This window comes from Podarcis pityusensis, assembly GCF_964106645.2.
Source record: "Podarcis pityusensis genome assembly, chromosome: 10".
In the NCBI taxonomy this organism is placed as follows: domain Eukaryota; kingdom Metazoa; phylum Chordata; class Lepidosauria; order Squamata; family Lacertidae; genus Podarcis; species Podarcis pityusensis.
This window is the reverse complement of record NC_138035.1, coordinates 5,130,793-5,152,000: the sequence shown is the minus strand read 5'-3', so window position 1 is coordinate 5,152,000 and position 21,208 is coordinate 5,130,793. Positions and strand designations below refer to the sequence as shown.

Genomic DNA, 21,208 nt, shown 5'->3' with positions numbered 1-21,208 from the left:
ATGACCGGAAGCTGTACGCCGGCTCCCTCAGCCAATAAAGCGCGATGAGTGCCACAACCCCAGAGTCGGCCACGACTGGACCAAATGGTCAGGGGTCTTTATGCTGAATAAACTGCTTGTAAATATGCTCATCACAGGCTCTCCCTGCCACTGCTGTTGCATAGCGTTTACTCAGCTGAATAGAGCGTGCTCCAGCTTCTGAAGCTGCTCCAAGGACTGGAGATCGCCCACCATATCAGCCGGTGGGCTTGGGAGTCATGGGCAGGTGTGTTGTGGTTCCGGACAGTTAAGAGTTAACACTCCAGGAAGCATTCTGATTCGCTGGGTGCACTGCCCACATGACCCGGGCATTTTCCTTTGATCTGTGCTCTGTGGGGGCTGAGCTCTCTCTGGGAGAAGTCTGTCTGAGAATGTGAGCAAGGTTATTTTGTTTTGTTAGAGACAGAAAGCTGTGAATATGCAGCTAGATTCTGTAGGTCTTTCTTTTCTGTTTTTGTAAGCTTCTAAATGTATGGAAGTATGATGTATGGAAGTGAGAGCTGGACCATAAAGAAGGCTGATCGCCGAAGAATGGATGCTTTTGAATTATGGTGCTGGAGGAGACTCTTAAGAGTCCCATGGACTGCAAGAAGATCAAACCTCTCCATTCTGAAGGAAATCAGCCCTGAGTGCTCACTGGAAGCACAGATCCTGAAGCTGAGGCTCCAAGACTTTGGCCATCTCATGAGAAGAGAAGACTCTCTGGAAAAGACCCTGATGTTGGGAAACATAGAGGGCACAAGGAGAAGGGGACGATAGAGGACGAGATGGTTGGACAGTGTTCTTGAAGCTACAAACATGAGTCTGACCAAACTGCGGGAGGCAGTGGAAGACAGGAGTGCCTGGCGTGCTCTGGTTCAGGGGGTCACGAAGAGTCGGACACGACTAAACGACTAAACAACAACAACAAGCTTCTAAATAAAGAGTGATAGATTAGAAGCATTCTACGCTGCGTGTGCACGCTGCGTGTGCTCCGACAACTGAGAAGAGTGGCAGTGTGTGAGTGGCAGCGTGTGGGAGCCATTGAAATTTGTTGGAGTGGCAATAAATCAAATTTATTGCAGTGCCGTTGCAGCAGACTCCGTGGGTCAAAGGATTTACGACCCACAAACTGTAACAAGGTGGCACGCTGAATGCCACTCCCCTCAGCGAAGACACCCCGGGGCGGTCCGTCCCCACCGCTACCCCCTTCCCCTGTGTCTCCCCATCCCCAGTTTGTCTGCAGGACAGAAAGGAGTCAGCGGTTGAATGACCAAAACATGGTTTATTGGGTTCAGCAGGAGCCAGTTTGCCTCACCACAACCCCCATGATGATAAGGAGAGGGGCCTGGTGTGCTGGAGTTGGGAAGGGGCCATTCTTTGCCGGTTTTCTTGTCCAAGAGCTCTTTTGCTTTTCTGCTGCCAGGGGTCCTTTGCAGACACAGTCAGACAGCTGCTTTCACCCGAACGTCATCTTGCACATGTACCTCATCTTTTCTGAGCATGGTGCAATGTGAAATTTTGCAAAATCTGGAAGATATGAGCAAAGGTACATTTATGCACATGTGGTGGGAGTGTGAAAGAATAAGAGGATTTCGGGATGCCATATATAATGAACTTAAGAAGATTCTTAAATTTTCATTCCCCCCAAAAAAACTTCCTGTTAGGGATAATGCCCACTGAAATAAAGTAAAATCTGATACCGCTTTTCATGTACGTAACGACAGCAGCTAGGATTCTAATAGCTAAGAACCGGAAAAGTGACAACATCCCCGCCGAAACGGACTGGTGAGTGAAAATGATTGGATGTTTACAACTCGCAAAGATGACAGGCAGAATAAGAAGAAACTCAATACAAAAAGTTAATAAAGATTGGATAATTTTTAAACGAATACATTAGAAATTACTGTGATAATGCTAACCTCCTAGCAGACATAGAATGAACCATAAAATATAAAGAAAGTATATAATAAAATCAGTTGGAAGAAATGGAAACTAAAATAATGATAATGAAATGTGTATAGATTAACAAAACGTAAAATAGCACAATGAAAGGAATCGGAAGTTAGTGCCAATGGTGTGTGTGGCGTGTTTATGTTGTAATATGTGTAGTGTGTATTGGATGTGTTGTTTGTACTGTTTAAGTTGAATGTTATTACTAATATGTAAACTTAAACCACAGAGCCTAGGGCTTGCTGATCGGAAGGTCAGCGGTTCGAATCCCCACGACGGGGTGAGCTCCCGTTGCTCGGTCCCTGCTCATGCCAACCTAGCAGTTCGAAAGCACACCAAAAAGTGCAAGTAGATAAATAGGTACCACTTTGGTGGGAAGGTAAATGGTGTTTCCATGCGCTGCTCTGGTTCGCCAGAAGCGGCTTAGTCCTGCTGGCCACATGACCCGGAAGGAAGCTGTACGCCAGCTCCCTCGGCCAGTAAAGTGAGATGAGTGCCACAACCCCAGAGTCGTCTGCGACTGGACCTAATGGTCAGGCGTCCCTTTACCTTTACCTAAACTGATCTTAATTGATGTATAATAAAGTTCATTTTTTAAAAAAGAAGAAGATATGAGCAAAGTAAGGCAGACACTGTCTCTACCTACACTGCCCTTGACAGTGAATGCATATTTTGGTTGAGATTCCTGCATTGCAGGGGGGTTGGACTAGATGAAACTTGGGGTCCCTTCCAATTCTACGATTCTACGATTCACCCAGAGGACAATAATAATAATAATTTATTATTTATATCCCGCAAATCTGGCTGGGTTTCCCCAGCCGCTCTGGGCGACTTCCAACAGAACACTAAAATACAATAACCTATTAAACATTAAAAACAGGGCTGCCTTCAGATGTCTTCTAAAAGTCTGGTAGCTGTTTTCCTCTTTGACATCTGGTGGGAGGGTGTTCCACAGGGCGGGTGCCACCACTGAGAAGGCCCTCTGCCTGGTTCCCTGTAACTTGGCTTCTCACAGCGAACGAACCGCCAGAAGGCCCTCGGAGCTGGACCTCAGTGTCCAGGCTGAACGATGGGGGTGGAGATGCTCCTTCAGGTATACTGGACCGAGGCCGTTTAGGGCTTTCAAGGTCAGCACCAACACTTTGAATTGTGCTCGGAAACGTAGAGAAGTTCCCCTCCTTCCAAGCACTGATCTGCCCCAAGGAACGGAGCTTTGCTGGTGCTTATAGATAGGGACGAGGGAGAAATTCGATCCAGCTCACGTTTAAAACCGAAGCTATCGAATTTTCACTTTCCAACGCTATACGAGAACCAAAACACAGCTATCCTTCGGAAATCACATTCAATCTGAAGCTGGCAATCCGGAAATTTTACAAAAATGCACAAGTGCGCATAAAAGCCAACGCGTTGGTGAAAAGTATAAGTGCATTATATTAGGGGAGGTTGCTTGCGGGGGGGGGAAATATGTGCCTTAGTCAAAACTTGCACCCCGAGATGTGTTTATTGGGGGAAGTGTGCAGTGAAACACTGGCAGATTTTAACGAGGATTTTTTTTAAAAAAAAAGGTCATTGCAAATTGCTGTAGAAATGTGGGGACGGAGGTGAATTTGGGGGAATCTGGACAATGGACTAGATGGTCCCACTTTGGCCTGATTCGCACACAGAGCCACGGGGGTCGTAGTTGAGTTCCCCCCTTTGCCAGCAGAAAATGATGAGACTGGCCAGAGTTGGTACACTTGACTTTTGATTGAGAAAGGAGTGAAGGGGGCTTGTGGGACACCTGCTCCCCACATGTCCCTGGGGTGAGATCCTTGACTCCCGGTTGCCTGAGCACCTCCTCACCTGTTCTGGCAGACAGGTAGACGCAGCCTCCTTTTGTCGGGGTACCAGGTTCAGGCAAAACCTCCTCTTTACTCCAAGGTGAATAGTTCAGTATCGAAAGATCTGCCCATTTCCAATATCCCTTCTGCAAAGATGGTGACGGATATTATTATTGTTATTATTTAATATGTATGCCACCATTCCTCCAAGGAGCTGAAGGATGCTTATATAATTCTCATCCCCCTTTAATCCTCACAGCAAGGATCTGTGGGTCTTGGTGGACCACAAGTTTAACATGAGCCCACAGCGTAATGCAGCAGCAAAAAAAGCTAGGCTTTTTTTTTCTAGGCTGCAACCACAGAAGTCTGGTGTCCAAATCCAGGGAAGTAATAGTGCCACTCTATTCTGCTCTGGTCAGACCTCACCTGGAGTACTGTGTCCAGTTCTGGGCACCACAGTTCAAGAAGGACACTGACAAACTGGAACGTGTCCAGAGGAGGGCAACCAAAATGGTCAAAGGCCTGGAAACGATGCCTTATGAGGAACGGCTAAGGGAGCTGGGCATGTTTAGCCTGGAGAAGAGGAGGTTAAGGGTGATATGATAGCCATGTTCAAATATATAAAAGGATGTCATATAGAGGAGGGAGAAAGGTTGTTTTCTGCTGCTCCAGAGAAGCGGACACGGAGCAATGGATCCAAAGTACAAGAAAGAAGATTCCACCTAAACATTAGGAAGAACTTCCTGACAGTAAGAGCTGTTTGACAGTGGAATTTGCTGCCAAGGAGTGTGGTGGAGTCTCCTTCTTTGGAGGTCTTTAAGCAGAGGCTTGACAACCATATGTCAGGAGTGCTCTGATGGTGTTTCCTGCTTGGCAGGGGGTTGGACTCGATGGCCCTTGTGGTCTATAACAACTCTATGCTTCTATGATTCTATGTAGAAGACATCTGAAGGCAGCCCTGTTTAGGGAAGTTTTTAATGTTTAACAGACCACTGTATCTTAATACTTTGTTGGAAGCCGCCCAGAGGGGCTGGGGAAACCTAGCCAGATGGGCGGGGTATAAATAATAAATGATGGTGATGATGATGATGATGATTATCCCTGGTGCCCCTCTTTGGCTTTCTCGCACCTCCCTGCTCCTGCCTTCTCTGACCCACGCCTTCTACCCTGTGGGGCTTTGGCAGAGAGGGGTCTGCAGGTCTGGGATTGTACGTTCACCTTGCTGGGGTCGTGCATTCCAATCCAGATACCAGTCGGAAAATCCTCTTCGTCCTCCAGGGTCTGGAGGTGGCTGCTGATCATCGCACCCTGAGACGAGGAGAGGATGGAGGCCAGGCGTCCTCGCTTGCTGTAAGCCATGCAGTCCTCCTGAATTGGTCAGAGAAAAAGCAGGGCTCATTACTATTGGATTTGTAGCTCACTGTTGCACGCTTGAAGAAGCCACGAATGGCACACGCCGCTCTTTTTTTTAAGTAGGTTTGCCATATGTCTCAGATTTCCCACACATATTCAGGATCCGTCTGCCGGAAATAGTGCCAGGGCAGAATTTCCGAACATCATTTAAAATGTCGGGGGGAACCAGGGCCTAGGGCGACCCATGTAGATTTTTTGGGTGATTTTCCTCAAAAAAAACTTTGCCAAAACAAAAGCTTAACAGCTTTCCAGGCTAAATATACCCAACCTACTTATCTCTTTGGCTTTGGGGGGGGTGTGTCACATAACTCCATACCCTCCAACATTTCTCTGACGAAAATAAGGATGTCCTAAGGAAAAGGGGACGTGGGTGGTGCTGTGGGTTAAACCACAGAGCCTAGGACTTGCCGATCAGTAGGTCGACTTGCCGATCAGTAGGTCGGCGGTTCAAATCCCCGTGACGGGGTGAGCTCCCGTTGCTCGGTCCCTGCTCCTGCCAACCTCGCAGTTCGAAAGCACATCAAACTGCAAGTAGATAAATAGGTCTGATGGGAAGGTAAACGGCGTTTCCATGCCCTGCTCTGGTTTGCCAGAAGCGGCTTAGTCATGCTGGCCACATGACTCGGAAGCTGTACGCTGGCTCCCTCGGCCAATAAAGCGAGATGAGCGCCGCAACCCCAGAGTCAGCCACGACTGGACCTAATGGTCAGGGGTCCCTTTACTTTTTAGGACAGGGGTCAGCAAACTTTTCCAACAGAGGGCCGCTCCACTGTCGCTCAGACCCTGTGGGGGCCTGGACTATATTTTTTTTTGGGGGGGGGGATGATGCGAGAGCACCATGAGCCCCAGTGGCTGCTTACCTGTGTCTTGCGAGCAGCAGGGGCTGGCGGTGGTGGCGGAGGGACGCTGAGCAGCGCACAAAAGGGCTCCGGAGAGGGGCTGCTTAAAATGGCGGCTGCCTGAGGGCTGCTGCTGCTGCTGGCACCAACAAAGCGCAGCCCCCTTCCTCCTCTAGGCAGGGCGGGGAGAAGCCGGGGGGGGAGGAGGAGGCGCTGCCGCCATCATGGGAGAGGGAGGGAGGGAGAGGGAAAGAACGCATGTGCTGGCGATCCACGTGGCAATTCCTGGACTGTCCACAGGCCAGATTCAGAAGGCAATTGTTCCTGATCTGGCGCATGGCCCTTAGTTTACCAACCCATGTTCTAGGAGGAAGGGACGGAGCTTCGGTGTTTAATGGGAAGCCGCCAAGTGGATTTCACCTGGTCATCTGCTAGTCTCAACCCTGCCCTGCCCTAACTTAACCTGAAACTGTTCTTAACCTGAGGTACCACTTTAGCTAATGGGGCCTCCTGCTGCCACCGCACGATTTCTGTTCTCATCCTGAAGCAAAGTTCTTAACCCGACGTAATATTTCTGGGTTAGCAGAGTCTGTAACCTGAAGCATCTGTAACCCGAGGTACCTCTGTAGTTGTTTATTTTCTTGACATCTGATAGGAGGGCATTCCACAGGGTGGGCACCACCACCGAGAAGGCCCTCTGCCTGGTTCCCTGTAATCTCACAGTGAGGGAACCACCAGAAGGCCCTCGGAGCTGGACCTCAGTGTCCGGGCTGAACGACCGTGGTGCAAAGATTCCTCCGGTGCCCCCCCCTCCATTTCCCAGAGTTGTCAACCTTTTCCCAAGCCTCTGCCAAAATCGCTCTCCTCCCACGGAGGCTTGGGAAGCAAGCTGCGTGCCTGCCAGCCATATGTTTGACGGGGAGCTGCTGGCGGGCGTTCAGGGAAAGGGGAGGCCACCGGCAAAGCCACGCAGCTCCCCTACTCGCTGGGGCGCCCTTGAGAGGCCATCGCCCTGGTGCAACGAACCACTAAGCTGTATGGGAAAGACGGCACTGGTTGCCAGGATGAAATAGGGCAGGGAGGGCTGTGGACGCTGCCTTGGAGCAAACCATAGACCATGTGGCCATCATAAGGCCGCTGTGTTTCTAACAAAGGCCTTTGCTTGACGCAGCTCCTCCTGCCTGACCCTTTTCTGCTCGCAAGCATCTCTTCGAGACGAGTTTCGGTGCCTTCCAAGCAACAATAACATCCCTCTTACATCAGCCTCTTTCCAGGATAATTTACTGCCGAAGACTCCATAGCAGTAGGATCCGTGCAGTAGCCAGCCGGTGGGACACTCAACCGCCTCGGTGCCTGTATGTGGGGCACAGAAACATAGTCAGGGACACAATACTGGAGCGAGAGGGGTGGAAATAGTTTCTCCGAACTGAAGAATGGCAGATGAAAACAATGGACTATGCAGAATTGGACAAAAGGACAGGAAGGATTCGAAACCTGCGGGACCAGAGACTTACAGAAGATTGGAAGAAGTGGATGAACTATTTGAAAAGCAATTGTAGCCAACAAATTACGGTAGTAGGACGACAAGAAGTTTTGTAAGGAGGAATATATGAAGCGCTGCAAAGCAGATAAAGAACAGAGATATTGGTTATGAGTTTTAAACGCAACAGGGAAAATAAGAAATGTATACTAAGAGATTAGTTTGGAAAGTTTTCAGACAGGACTGATGGAAGTCAAAAATATTGAGTAAGATGTAAAAATATGTTTAATTACTGTTGAAAATGGTATGTTTAAATAAACATTATATATATATATATATATATATATATATATATATATATATATATTCCCCGACCCAAACGGTGCCCACAGAAGGGACACCCCCCAGAGGAATGGGACAGCTTACAGTATGCTGGCAATACCCAGCTCCATGTCTCTATTACACATGAGTCAGGAATGACAGAATCGTGGCAGAATTCGAAAGGACCCCCAAAGGTCATCTAGCACAACCCCTGGCAGTGCAGGGATCTCAGGAGAAGCCGTGCTAGTCCTGGACCAGTAAATGGAACTCGAATCCTGGGGAGACTGATGGTTCCCATGTCTGGATAGCCTTCTCTCAGGGATTATTTAGCTGCGGTTCCTGTATTTCAGGGGGGTTGGGCTAGATGACTGCTGGGGGTTCCCTCTGAGCTCTTCAAATTTGTGATTTGTTTGCTTTGTGTAGCATGGGCTGGATTCTGAGGGCTTTAGAAAGGGGGACTCACCTCGCGGGAAGAAGCCGGTGGCCAGGAGACCCAGGAGGACACACTGGAAGCAGGAGATCGGAGACATCAGGATCGGGACCTTGGGTGGTGGAGAGAGGAAGGAAGGAACAAGAGGAACAAAAGCTGAGATGAGCGCCTTTTGCAGAACGTCTATCCAAACCGACTTGTCCTTCCAGCAACCTTTGTTTCCCTTTTCCCCATGGGGAGACCTGTTCTTTCAAAGTGCTTCCCCTGAGGGTGCAAAAAGGGTGCGAAGGGGTTTCACTTGCCTGTTGCACGTCTCTCTCCGCTGCAAAATGCCGTCCTTCTTAGGGGAAGTGAAGCCACACAGGTGAATGAGCAAATGTTCCCCGGGTTGCAGACGTCAGGCACATCTGCTGTGGCTCAGCCCCCACCCAAACTCCGGTAGTTTTTTTTTTATTTCAGGGCTTGCATGGTTGAGCGAGGAAGGAAATGGGCACAGCAAGAACACAGGAAATTGGATCCCTTCGTCTTTGCAGGTTAGACCAAGCGTGCCCAAGCTTAAGAAGTTCTTATAGCTTCTCCGATAACCTTTAGAAATCCAGGACATCTGACGAAGCTGAACGTTGGCAGACTTGGGACAGAGGACAGAAAGTCCTTCTTCACATGGCACAGAGTTAACCTGCAGAACTCCCTCCATCAGGAGGCAGGTTTGCCCACCACTTGGATAGCTTTGAAAGAGGATGGGACCAATTCCCAGAGGAGGAGAGTGTGCTGGGCCCGGGGGTAACTCGAGTAACGCAGTCCAGGTCTGGCCCCGAATCCAAGGGTTCCACTTGGAGTCAGTCCGACAGGGTCAAGGCAGGAAACCAGGCAAGGTCAGGCGCAGGGTCTCAGGCAGGTTCTGGCAAACAGCAACGTTGCTCCGACAACCTGGGGCGGGGTCCAGCAGCCTTTTATCTCTGTTGGGGTAACGGCCGGTCCTGATCCCCCGGTGACTCACCTCCCTGTCTCGCCTGAAGGCGAACACTCCTCCTGCAAGTACTCAGGTCTCGCCTTCTCTCAGACCTCAGTCTCTGCAGCTCGGGAGACGTCGGTGGGTTACTAGACCCAGAGGCCGCCTCAGCCTCCCCTGACCCAACTGGTAGTGGAGCAGCTGTAAGTGATGGCCCAGCTGGAGGCAACGAGGTCATCCCCGCATCTGGAGCCAGGGCAGGCTCAGGCCCCTGACTCGGCCCAGCTGGTGTTTGTTGCCGGGGGACCTGTGCAGACTGGGACTCTTCAGGATCAGGCCCCAGATTTGGTTCAGCTGCCGCCTGAGGCAAAGGATCCAGTGCGGACTGAGACTCCTCTGGTTCCAAGTCTGAGCCCGAGTCCCAGGCCATCACAGAGAGAGCACTCGGTGGCTCCTAGCCAGGATGCCTCCATAGTCAGAAGTAGCAATGATTCCGAATATCAGTTTCTGGAAACCGCAAGCGGGGAGAGTTGATCGCTTCTGCCCCAGCCAACTGATGGCAGTAGTTGGCACCGGGTTGTTGGCACCGGGTTGGTGAAGGTTGAGTTGCTCCACACCCCACAGCAGGGGGTGGAGAGCCTCTGCTGTCGCTGGAATACAACTCCTATCATCCCCAGTGCCGGATTTACGTATAAATTAAACAAGCTATAGCTTAGGGCCCCTCTCTCTTGGGGGCCCCCAAAAAAAATCTAAAGGGAAAAAAACCCTGGATGTACATTTCCAAAATATAAGGTAAAAAACAAATAAAATAAAACCTACCTACAGCAACCGTGTTTTGTGTTGTGTAGGCTCCTATGATGTAAGTCAGGCATAGGCAACTTTCAGCCCTCCAGATGTTTTGGCCTACAACTCCCATGATCCCTAGCTAAAAGGACCAGTGGTCAGGGATGATGGGAATTGTATGCCAAAACATCTGGAGGGCTAAAGGTTGCCTATGCCTGAACCGAGGCAGTGAACGGTGATGAGAGGTAATTGCACCTTGCAAGGTTCTCCTTGCTTTGGTTTTTAATGGCTTGAGGAAGTTAGTGGCCAGATTGCAAGCTGGTCTGGGGACTTTAGGCCCCCTGGTGCATGGCGTGACTTCCTGATGGCATCATGTTTCTGAACCATGAGCAGCCGATTGGAGATAGCCATCAGTAGACGGCTCCCTTTGTGAAGGTATTCATCGCACAGTGCTATCAGTACACGCCGCAGCTGGGGTAATCTTTGTGCTGCAGTTCTGTGAGATCCTCTGCAAGATCTGGGACGTTTGAAAAGGGTTCCCAAAGTGGGAAACGTGAAGCGGGAGAGAGCCAGGATGATGTGGGACTTAGAGTGGGAATCCAATGATAACTGCACTTCCTTTGTAGACCAGCACATTCTGGAACCATTTTGCAGTTTCTCGTCTGAGTTCTTTAAGAGGCAACTGGACCCTGCAATTAGTTAGCTATAAATTTACCTCCTAGATCCTCTAGCCCCACAAAGGCCCACTCAGCTGCATCCATCAGTGCAACTGGCACAGTTAACCAGTGCCACATAATCACCCGTTCCACTTGGGCAAGAGCCTTCACCAAACCCCTTTCTGTGACTGCTAAAAATAGTATACCTAAAGAAGCATATACCTGAAGGATTCCTGAAGGCCCAGCATACCTGAAGGAGCATCTCCACCCCATCATTCAGCCCAGACACTGAGGTCCAGCTCCGAGGGCCTTCTGGCAGTTCCCTCCCTGTGAGAAGCAAACTTACAGGGAACTAGGCAGAGGGCCTTCTCGGTAGTGGCGCCCGCCCTGTGGAACGCCCTCCCATCAGATGTCAAGGACATAAACAACTACCTGACTTTTAGAAGACATCTGAAGGCTGCCCTGCTTAGGGAAGTTTTTAATGACTGATGTTTTAATGTATTTTAAATCTTTTGTTGGAAGCCTCCCAGAGTGGCGGTGGAAACCCAGCCAGATGGGCAGGGCAGAAATAATAAATTATTATTATTATTATTATTATTATTATTATTATTATTATTAGACACGGGTGGCGCTGTGGGTTAAACCACAGAGCCTTGGGCTTGCTGATCAGAAGGTCGGCGGTTCGAATCCCCGCAACAGGATGAGCTCCCGTTGCTTGGTCCCTGCTCCTGCCAACCTAGCAGTTCAAAAGCACGGCAAAGTGCAAGTAGATAAATAGGTACCAGTCCGGCGGGAAGGTAAACGGCGTTTCTGTGCGCTGCTCTGGTTCGACAGAAGCGGCTTAGTTATGCTGGCCACATGACCCGGAAGCTGTACGCCGGCTCCCTCGGCCAATAAAGCGAGATGAGCGCCGCAACCCCAGAGTCGGCCACGACTGGACCTAATGGTCAGGGGTCCCTTTACCTTTTATTATTATTATTATTATTATTATTATTATTATTATTATTGAGAAGCCCACCCAGTTCGGGAAGCTGGTGCAAGTTTTAACCTTGCTTTTAGCCTGTTGCCATTTTAACTTTCCAAAGTCTTAAATTATTGGCGTTCGTTCCAATTACGGATAATTTTATAACTTTAATAAAAAATAAAAATAATAAAAGCATTAGGCAAACTCATGGAGGAGAGGGCTGGGGATGGACACGATGGCTCTGCTCTGACCTCCGCAGTTGGAGGCAGCGAAGATTCTGAATCACAGTTGCTTGAAACAGCAGGAGTGGAGAACGGTCTTGTGTTCAGATGCCGCTTGCTGGTTTCCTATTGGGCATCTGGCTGTTAGAATTCCTGCTCCGTGATTGCAGTCATGGGATTGTTGTCTATCACATGACGGTGTAGGTTTTGACTCCACAGAGTGGGAAGTGACGGACACAGGATGTTTATGTTACTGTGTTCCGTGAAGTGGGACAATGTCCTTTGTTCTCTCTCTTTGCTGTCTGATGCTAGAGAGAGAGAGGGAGCCATGTTGCAGTGCTCCGTGTGTGTTTATATGTAAACAAAGTAGATTAGCCAAAATGCTGAGTTGCTGAGGTCTGTTACGCAAGCTGTGAAGACTCTGCAGATCCCTAAGCGTGCCAATGTCTGTTGGCATCGGTCGCTGTGATGTTCGGAAGTGAAGAAAGCTTTTGAAGCTCCCGAACGATCGACCAGGAGGGAGAGAACATGCCAGTCGGGCATGTGTCTCTGTCAGGGTCCTACTCGAGTGTAGGACGAGCTCCTGACACTGGCCACTCACTGTGAGAACAGGACAGTGGACCAGAGGGGGCCGTGGCCCTGATCCAGCAGGCCATTCCCATGTTCTCATGGATTCGCTTCCCTTCCAGATATGCTCAAAGAAATTGATGTGGGCTGTGTCTGCCTCTGCAGCTGACGGACCCCTCTGGCATCCCTGGCAAGCAGCACCACGAACAGACACAAGGAGACAGAGGCAGGCGTGGAGGAGACTTTCTTTATTGATTTCTCATGAATGTAGGAGCTGCTACAGAATTGGGGTGGGGTGTTGCAGTTGGGACAGAAGGACTTGGGCTTCCATGGAAGGGCCTTAATCCCTGTTCTCCAAGGCACTCATTTTGCCGAACCATTGTCCTGACACCGGGATTTTACAGATGTAATAGTTCTCTGCCTCGCAACTATTGTCGTCCCAGAACATGTATTCTAGAAAAACAGGGAAGGAGAAGCATTAGAAGTCACTGCCCTTCGTCACCTCCTCCCGGCTCATCGTTCTAAACTGGGAAACCAAAATGGATCAGTTGAAAGAGGGGCTGTCCCGGGATCAGAGAAAGTAGAGTCAGAAGGTACCCCTAGGGACCCCAAGTCCAACCCTTGCAATGTTAGTTTTGACGTGCTTTGCTTTCTTCTTAGCAAGTAAGTAAATGTGGGCTTCTTGATCGTGAACTTTTAAAAATCAGTTTGACGTTATAGTCCATGCCCACTTAATTTTGCGTATTGAACTAATCTGATCTAAGATGAATTTGTAACTGATCATTTTTTTGTGATATTATAATTATCTATTAAATTTGTATACCCACAGATATATTAGGTATATAGGTTAACCTGCCCACTTAACTGGGAGGGTTAAGATTTGAATGGATCTTCTTAAAAAATCGAGCATCTTTTAAAGAAAAAATAATGCACACACAGTCTCATAAGCCTCCGAGTTGAGAGTAATAGGGAGCAGGATTCAAACTGGTATACAAATTATGATACCACAGCTCTTTGCCGGTCACCCTGAATACCTTTTGCAGTACTCTGTTCCTGGCTGTGTCCTACACGGCTATGAATGTGAAAAGAAAATGCTCCGAGCTGTATATAAACTGAAATTTTGCATTTGAGTAGATTTGGGGATTGTGGAGTTAACTCATTAAACTTGGCCTATTCAGGGTTTGCGACCATGTAGGCACTGCTTTTGGCTAAGAATTGCCACCCTCTAACTCAGGGGTCCTCAAACTACGGTCCGCAGGCTGGATGCGGCCTGCCAGGCTCGTAAATCTGACCCGCAGGCCGCCCGCTCAGTCAGTCTCCATGCGATGAGGTAAACCCGGCGCGGTGTTTCCCACAATGCACCGTGAAAGCAGGCTCGGCTCGGCCACGCCCCCTTCCCCTTCCCACTATCCCGTAATCCATTGCAGGGAGATGGGAGCTGTAGGGTTCCCGGAGCAGGGATATTTGGAGCTGGTGGGCGCTGAGCAGGGAGCCGGGTTCGCGAGCTCGTGTTCAGCCTCCTAGGGAGTGGCGCCCAGCCAGGGAGCGGGTGGCGGATTTTGGTTGCTGGGGGGATGTCGTGGCTGTTGCACGCATAGTAAAAGTCATGTTGCTGCTGCTGCTCCTGCCTGCCTGCCGCGCACACGGCGCTTGACTAGCTGAAGCTCCTCCCTTGCCTTGTCCCTCGAGGGGAGGCCAGGGAGCCTTGCAGAGGCGGCATGTTAGACCACAGGTTGCTGCTGCTGCCGCCCAGCCCACGAGCGCACTTGTCTAGCTGGAAGCTGGCCAGGTAAGGGCCAAAGAAATGAACCTATGCTGCCAATTCTCGTAGTAGGCCAGTATAAAGTAAGCAGCACATAAGGGGCACACAAAACGCTACCAAACCATTCTGCGTTCTAAATCTTATATTAATAATCCAAAAATTGAGAGAGCTAGGTACAAGATCTACTGCAGAAGCCACAAACAGAGAACTCATTCCAATTGTGTCCAAAAGGAAGATTCAGTCTTTAAAGTTCCTTTAGCCAGGCTCCTGTAGATATCAACAAAGGTAAGTTTGATCAAATGAAGTGTCGGCGATGTTGTGCTCAAGGGTTAGATATCAACGAGGATAAGTTTGATCAAACGAAGTGTTGGTGATGTTACGCACAAGAGTTAGAAACAGGTGACAAATGCTGGCACCCTGTCTAACTCGTGTGTAACATCGCTGACACTTTGTTTGCTCAAACCTACCTTTGTTGATATCTACAGGAGCCTGGCTAAAGGAACTTTAAAGACTGAATCTTCCTTTTGGACACAATTGGAATGAGTTCTCTGTTTGCGGCTTCTGTAGTAGATCTTGTACCTAGCTCTCTCAATTTTTGGATTATTAATATAAGATTTGGAAGTAGAACGGTTTGGTAGTGTTTTGTGTGCTGCTTATGTGCTGCTTACTTTATACTGGCCAGGTAAGGCCAGCAGCCCCGTGGAGAGGCATCCGCGTTCCTCTCGCTTCCGACTGTTGGGGGTCCTTCATCGAAGACCTCTCTCCCGCCAAGTGCTCTTCACTGGCTGCAAGCCAGGAGGCAGCGAAGAGGACCCTCGAGGCTTCTTATCTTTGTTTACGTAACCATGCAAACCAAAGGCAGTGTCTAGCTGCAGGGGGACAGCTCGATCTCTCCAGCGAGAGTCTGCTTTGCCTTCAGCACTGAAGCTGGCATTCACTGTAGGCCGAACTGCAGTAGTTTGCTCCTTCCTGCATCCCTCCCCCCTCCTCTCTCTCTCTCTCTCTCTCTCTCTCTCTCTCTCTCTCTCTCTCGTATTCAGTAGTGCTTTGTAGTTCTTGGAGAATGCTGTTAAGTGCATACTTGCCCATTTCAGCAGTGACCTTGAAAATCAGCGTACAGTGGTACCTCGGGTTAAGAACTTAATTCGTTCTGGAGGTCCGTTCTTAACCTAAAACTGTTCTTACCCTGAAGCACCACTTTAGCTAATGGGGCCTCCTGCTGCCGCCGCGCCGCCGGAGCACGATTTCTGTTCTCATCCTGAAGCAAAGTTCTTAACCCAAGGTACTGTTTCTGGGTTAGCAGAGTCTGTATCCTGAAGCGTCTGTAACCTGAAGCGTATGTAACCCGAGGTACCACTGTATAAAAGTTCAAATTGGTCGTACTTGGCACAGATCCTCTCTGATGAACACTTGCTACAACTAGTAGTGACAAATATGGAACCGGATATTGACCATCTCCTTACCCAAAAGCAGGTCCATACTTCCCATTGAAATACTTATAAGTTTATGTTTATTAAAATTGTTCTCCATTTTAAATTTTGTGTTGTTTTTCCTGTTTTTTGTGTGCACTAGAAATAAAATAAGTGCACTGTGCATAGGAATTCGTTCATTCCCCTCCCCCAAAAATATAGTCCGGCCCCTAACAGTGTCTGGGGGACAGTGAACCGGCTCCCTGTTTAAAAATTTTGAGGACCCCTGCTCTAACTTGTGAGTCGCAAGTCATGCGGCCACAGACAGTATCTGGTCAGTGACTTGACCCAGTGGGTCCCTTCCAACTCTACAATTCTATGACTTGCTGCTTCTATGCTAGTAATGCAGAACTTTTCGTTTTTCTTTTAGGAAACTTTTATTTTCATTTCATACAAACCTCACGGTCCCCTTTAAACACTACTCTGAATTGTTCTGTAGGAATTCTAAGGCTGTTTTGGAGAAAGACAGCCCAGGTCTGGTGGGGGGCATAAATAAATTTCACCCAGTGACAGGAGAAAGGTTGAAGATTCCCCACCCCTCAGAGGACAATATACAGTACTGCTGTTTTGTGGTGAGGGCTCCAGGAGACAGAAGGAAGCAGAGTAGGACCACCTATGATATCTGTGGAGAACCAGAAATCTGCAGACCAGATTTGGCCTACTAGGTTTCCCATTTAGCCTACAAGGTCATGTTGGCCAAACCATGTCCACCTCTCCTACCCCTGGTATCATGTACCATGTCAGGTGAGGAGCGTGTAAAGATGTCTAACCCTGTCAAAAGTTGGCCCATAGAAGTGAGGGGGTGAGGTGACCATCCCATCCCCATGTCTGATCCAGTTGCCCACCTATGACCCAGTCTAGCTAGTCTTCCTCCTAACCAGCCACAAAATGTCCCGCGAGGTGGGCACAGTTCTTGGGTTCACATTGTTGACTCTGTTTTCTTTCTTTCTTAGCAGGCAAAACATGAATAACTTGTTATCAGAAGCATGGAAACAAGGTTCAAGGAAGCCCTCCCAGAATCCCCATGGAACTTAAGATCCTGGAACCCTCTTCCTCACCTGCGCCGTACAACTCGATGCAGAATTCTTGTCTGTGAGAGTAGGAAGGTTGTCCAGGCCCCCAGGGCATATAGCCGACCACAGCACTGTCAGTCCATTTCCACACTGTAATCTGTGGAGACAACCAAAAGAGACAGGGTCTCAGCTGAGGAAGAACCAGGGCCCTTTGATGTCCTCCCTAATTCTCAAGCAGAAATAAAACATTCAGATGCTCAGGACCCCAAACCTATTTCAAGAAAGAGGAGGAGGAGGAGGAGATTTGATATCCCACTTTATCACTACCCGAAGGAGTCTCAAAGCATCTCACAATCCCTTCCTCCCCCACAACAAACACTCTGTGAGGTGAGTGGGGCTGAGAGACTTCAGAGAAGTGTGACTGGCCCAAAGTCACCCAGCAGCTGCATGTGGAGGAGTGGAGACGCGAACCCGGTTCACCAGATTACGAGTCTACCACTCTTAGCCACTACACCACACATACAAGTGGATAGCTCTGAGGATAAGAGACCACCAAGACTTCTGTGGCCCACACATGGGGCCATGTCAGCCTCGGGCAGCAGAATCTACAGGAGCAGCAGAGCGAGCCTCCAAGGAACAGCAAGGACTCTTGGGATGGGAGGCAGGAGAGAGCCCGACTGGAGTGTAGCTATATCCATTTGGCTACTTCAGACCCTCCATGTCCCTGTTTCCTTATTTGATCCTGCGCCATTGATCTTGGAATGTCCCGCTTTTCCTTAGGACATGGGTAGGCAACCTAAATAAGGGACGCGGGTGGTGCTGTGGGTTAAACCACAGAGCCTAGGACTTGCCAATCAGAAGGTCGGTGGTTCGAATCCCTGTGATGGGGTGAGCACCCGTTGCTCGGTCCCTGCTCCTGCCAACCTAGCAGTTCGAAAGCACCTCAAAGTGCAAGTAGATAAATAGGTACCACTCTGGCGGGAAGGTAAAGGGCGTTTCCGTGCGCTGCTCTGGTTCGCCAGAAGCAGCTTAGTCACGCTGGCCACATGACCCGGAAGCTGTACGCCGGCTCCCTTGACTAGTAAAGCGAGATGAGCGCCACAGCAGCAGAGTCGGCCATGACTGGACCTAATGGTCAGGGGGCCCTTTACCTTTACCTAGGCAACCTAAGGCCCGGGGGCCGGATCTGGCCCAATCGCCTTCTAAATGCGGCCCGCAGATGGTCCAGGAAGCAGCATGTTTTTACATGAGTAGAATGTGTGCTTTTATTTAAAATGCATCTCTGGTTTATTTGTGGGGCATAGGAATTCACTCATTCCCCCCCCCCATTATAGTCCGGCCCCCCACAAGGTCTGAGGGACAGTGGACCGCCCCCTGCTGAAAAAGTTTGCTGACCCCTGCCTTAGGACATCCCTTAGGACATTCATCGGAGAAATGCCAGAGGTATGGAGTTAAGCGACTGCCCACTCCCCAAGCCAAGGATATAAATAACTCTACAACTTTTAGAAAACATCTGAAGGCAGCCCTGTTATGTTTCATACTTGTTGGAACTTGCCCAGAGTGGCTGGGGCAACCCAGTCAGATGGGGAGGGGTGTAAATCACCACCATCATCAACATCATCATCCCTGCTTTTTTCTAAAGGAAATGTTATGGGGTACTCTCATTCTCCTACTCATATTGAAATGTTGTTGTTGTTTAGTCGTTTAGTCGTGTCCAACTCTTCGCTGCCCCTCAATGAGGCCAAACTTAGATTCACAAAATGTTTAGGGGTATGCGTACCCCTGCGTCCCCCCAAGAAAAAAGCACTGATGATAATAATGGAATAAAAGGTAAAGGTAAAGGGACCCCTGACCATTAGGTCCTGTCGTGGCCGACTCTGGGGTTGCGGCGCTTATCTCGCTTTATTGGCCAAGGGAGCCGGTGTACAGCTTCCGGGTCATGTGGCCAGCATGACTAAGCTGCTTCTGGCGAACCAGAGCAGCGCACGGAAACGCCGTTTACCTTCCCGCTGGAGTGGTACCTATTTATTTACTTGCACTTTGATGTGCTTTCGAACTGCTAGGTTGGCAGCAGCAGGGACCGAGCAACGGGAGCTCACCCCATCACGGAGATTTGAACCACCAACCTTCTGATCAGCAAGTCCTAGGCTCTGTGGTTTAACCCACAGTGCCACTCGCGTCCCAACAATAATGGGATAGGATGTCCCTAAAATCACAGGAGAAATGTTGGAAGGTATATGCCAGTTAGCAAGTGCATGACAACCTTAAGTCCAGTGTGTATTAGCTGAACAAGCCTTATGAACTTTTTTGTTTTAAAGCCGTGGAATTCAGAGCTCTCGTCTTCTGGACTGCTTCTCTGTGTGCTTGCAGGCTGATGTTTCCAGCCAGAGGCAAATGAAAAGCAGAGGCTGCCCCCTTTACTTACCCTTCCACCGCGTTTGACTCTGAACAACCCAATCCAGATGTGGAATCCAGGGTCTTCGCCTTGTCTTATAGCACTGGCTATATACCTGTGCTCTTCCCAGTTAAGGATGGAGGCCAGGTGGCTGTCAGTCCCAAACCTTTGGCAGTCTGCCTGGGAGAGAAAAGAATAAGGGGTTTTACCCTGCAGGTGAGGGCAAGCTGCCTGGTTGCATCGAGTGGCTCCTGTAAGATTTCCCAAGCAGGATTGTGCAAGGACCACAGCACAACGATAAGATTTTTGTGTAGATCACTGTGACTTCACAACCATGGATGGATCTGCAGTACCAGGTGCCAGGGATATACAAAGCAGTGTGATCAAGACAGTTATTGGTTCTGCTTCTCTCAAAGATGGCATCTAAGGCCAGAAAGAGAGATCCGAGGTGGGGAATAAATGGAGGGCAGGTGTACTTAGAATCCTTTCCCTGGTTCAACAGGTGCTCTTTGTGTGCTTACTAGGTGGAGGTGAAACTGTCCATTTTGATTTCCCCCAATTTTTCATTTTTCCAACATTAAGTTTAGCGCCACCAGATTTCCACATCCCTTTGATTGGTTTATTAAAGAAGAAGTCCCTGTGGAAATTGTTTGATTTCTCCTTTTTTTATTCCTCCTTTCTCCATTTTGATTCCCCCAGTTTCTCCTTTTTGCAACTCCACATTTCTACATCAGTTTGGGGGTTTGTTTGTTTTTTTGTTTTTGTTTTTTTTTAATCCTCATGAAAATTCACCAGCACTTTATTGCAAGTTTCCTCTAAGAAACACATTTTTTTTGCAAGTGTTTCCCCCTAATATATTGTATTTTTGTACATCACCAAGCAGGTCTTATGCATCAACAGGGAAGGGAGATCACTAGTGAAGTATTGCATGGGTGTGCCTGTCTGTCTCTCTGACACCAAACATGGTGTCTTGAGGAATTTGCAACACGGGGCTTCCGAGAATCTCTCATTACCTCTGCATCATTCCAGTTCCGCTTCACTTTTCTTAATAAATAACAATGTCCCTGAAACCTGAACCAATTCTGAGGGCAGCCTGATGCTTCTGTGCCTGCCAGAGAAGAGGGAAAAGATTATAAAGGTCAGTTTGGGGAGGAGATCTCTACGAGATGAATCCACAATCCAGATTATTAGCAGGAGGGGGATGTTCACCCAGGACTGAGGGTTGAAACTGGAAATTCTGGCTGAAAAAGAGCCTTGGTTGGCAAAATATTGCTCAAAAAAAGATATGCTAATATGCCTAAATTAAAATGTGAAGTACTGGATGGAAGAAAAATTAGTAAGGAAAGATAATAAGAATATATAGATGACTTGAGAAGACTGTAGAATGCAAAGATTATTGTAAATTGTATAATGTGGAGAAAATTGAGTCGGGGCAGAGGGAAGCGGGAAGAGGGAGAAAAGAATAATATGATGGATCGAGGAAATATAAATGTAAATGTCTGGGGCGATGGGGAGGAAATGGTGCTAGCTTTGGTACATTGGTATTGTAATGTAATAGGTGAAAACCAATGAAGGAAGGAAGGAAGGAAGGAAGGAAGGAAGGAAGGAAGGAAGGAAGAGCGAGCCTTGGTGCCCCCGTTTCGTCCTCTGAATGATGTTTCTAATCTATATTACTAGGATTTGCCTCATGAGCCATGCCTTTTCTCCTAAGGATTGCTTTCTGCTTGGCTTCTCCCAGTCCAGGTTTGAGGAGCCCAGTTGGGATGTACCTTGCGGAAAGGAGCAGGCAATCAGGAAGCCCCAAATGGAGAGGTGGAAGAAAGTGATGCGTCCCATTGGCACCTGAGGAGAGAGAAGAAAAGAAGAGACTCCTGAGATCTGTGAAATGGGATCGTGCATTTTATAGTATCCTCTAGATCTGTCATCTGTTGATAGAAAGGTTATGGGTGGCAGGCCAGAAGTCACCTAATGGAGTTAATGGACAACAAGATCTGTCATCTATTGTTAGAAAGGTTGCTCGGTCCCTGCTCCTGCCAACCTAGCAGTTCGAAAGCATGCAGTGCAAGTAGATAAATAGGTACCACTCCGTAGGGAAGGTAAATGGCATTTCCATGCACTGGTCTGGTTTGCCAGAAGCAGCTTAGTCATGCTGGCC

The 21,208-nt window shown here is 48.8% G+C and overlaps 2 protein-coding genes across 2 annotated transcripts in view; both read right to left on the bottom strand.

The window, feature by feature from the left end:
- Positions 1 to 1,283: 1,283 nt before the first annotated feature.
- Positions 1,284 to 8,677, bottom strand: LOC308486449 (struthiocalcin-2-like). Its single transcript, XM_081023311.1, has 6 exons — positions 8,577 to 8,677; positions 8,308 to 8,386; positions 7,302 to 7,396; positions 5,010 to 5,159; positions 3,814 to 3,937; positions 1,284 to 1,548 (listed from the first exon to the last, which is right to left on the bottom strand). Exons 2-6 carry the CDS (start codon positions 8,372 to 8,374, stop codon positions 1,478 to 1,480), a joined length of 507 nt encoding a protein of 168 aa, XP_080879437.1. The 5' UTR covers positions 8,375 to 8,386; positions 8,577 to 8,677; the 3' UTR covers positions 1,284 to 1,477.
- A 3,965-nt stretch (positions 8,678 to 12,642) lies between these two features.
- The window catches only part of LOC308486445 (C-type lectin LmsL-like), a 48,284-nt gene continuing 39,718 nt past the window's right edge, over positions 12,643 to 21,208 (bottom strand). The window contains exons 2-6 of the mRNA XM_081023307.1: positions 20,823 to 20,895; positions 20,067 to 20,161; positions 19,084 to 19,233; positions 16,704 to 16,815; positions 12,643 to 12,867 (exon numbers count right to left, since the gene is read on the bottom strand). Of these exons, the coding sequence (XP_080879433.1) occupies positions 12,755 to 12,867; positions 16,704 to 16,815; positions 19,084 to 19,233; positions 20,067 to 20,161; positions 20,823 to 20,889 (537 nt within the window). The 5' untranslated portion in view covers positions 20,890 to 20,895 and the 3' untranslated portion in view covers positions 12,643 to 12,754. The remainder of the gene's footprint in view (positions 12,868 to 16,703; positions 16,816 to 19,083; positions 19,234 to 20,066; positions 20,162 to 20,822; positions 20,896 to 21,208) is intronic.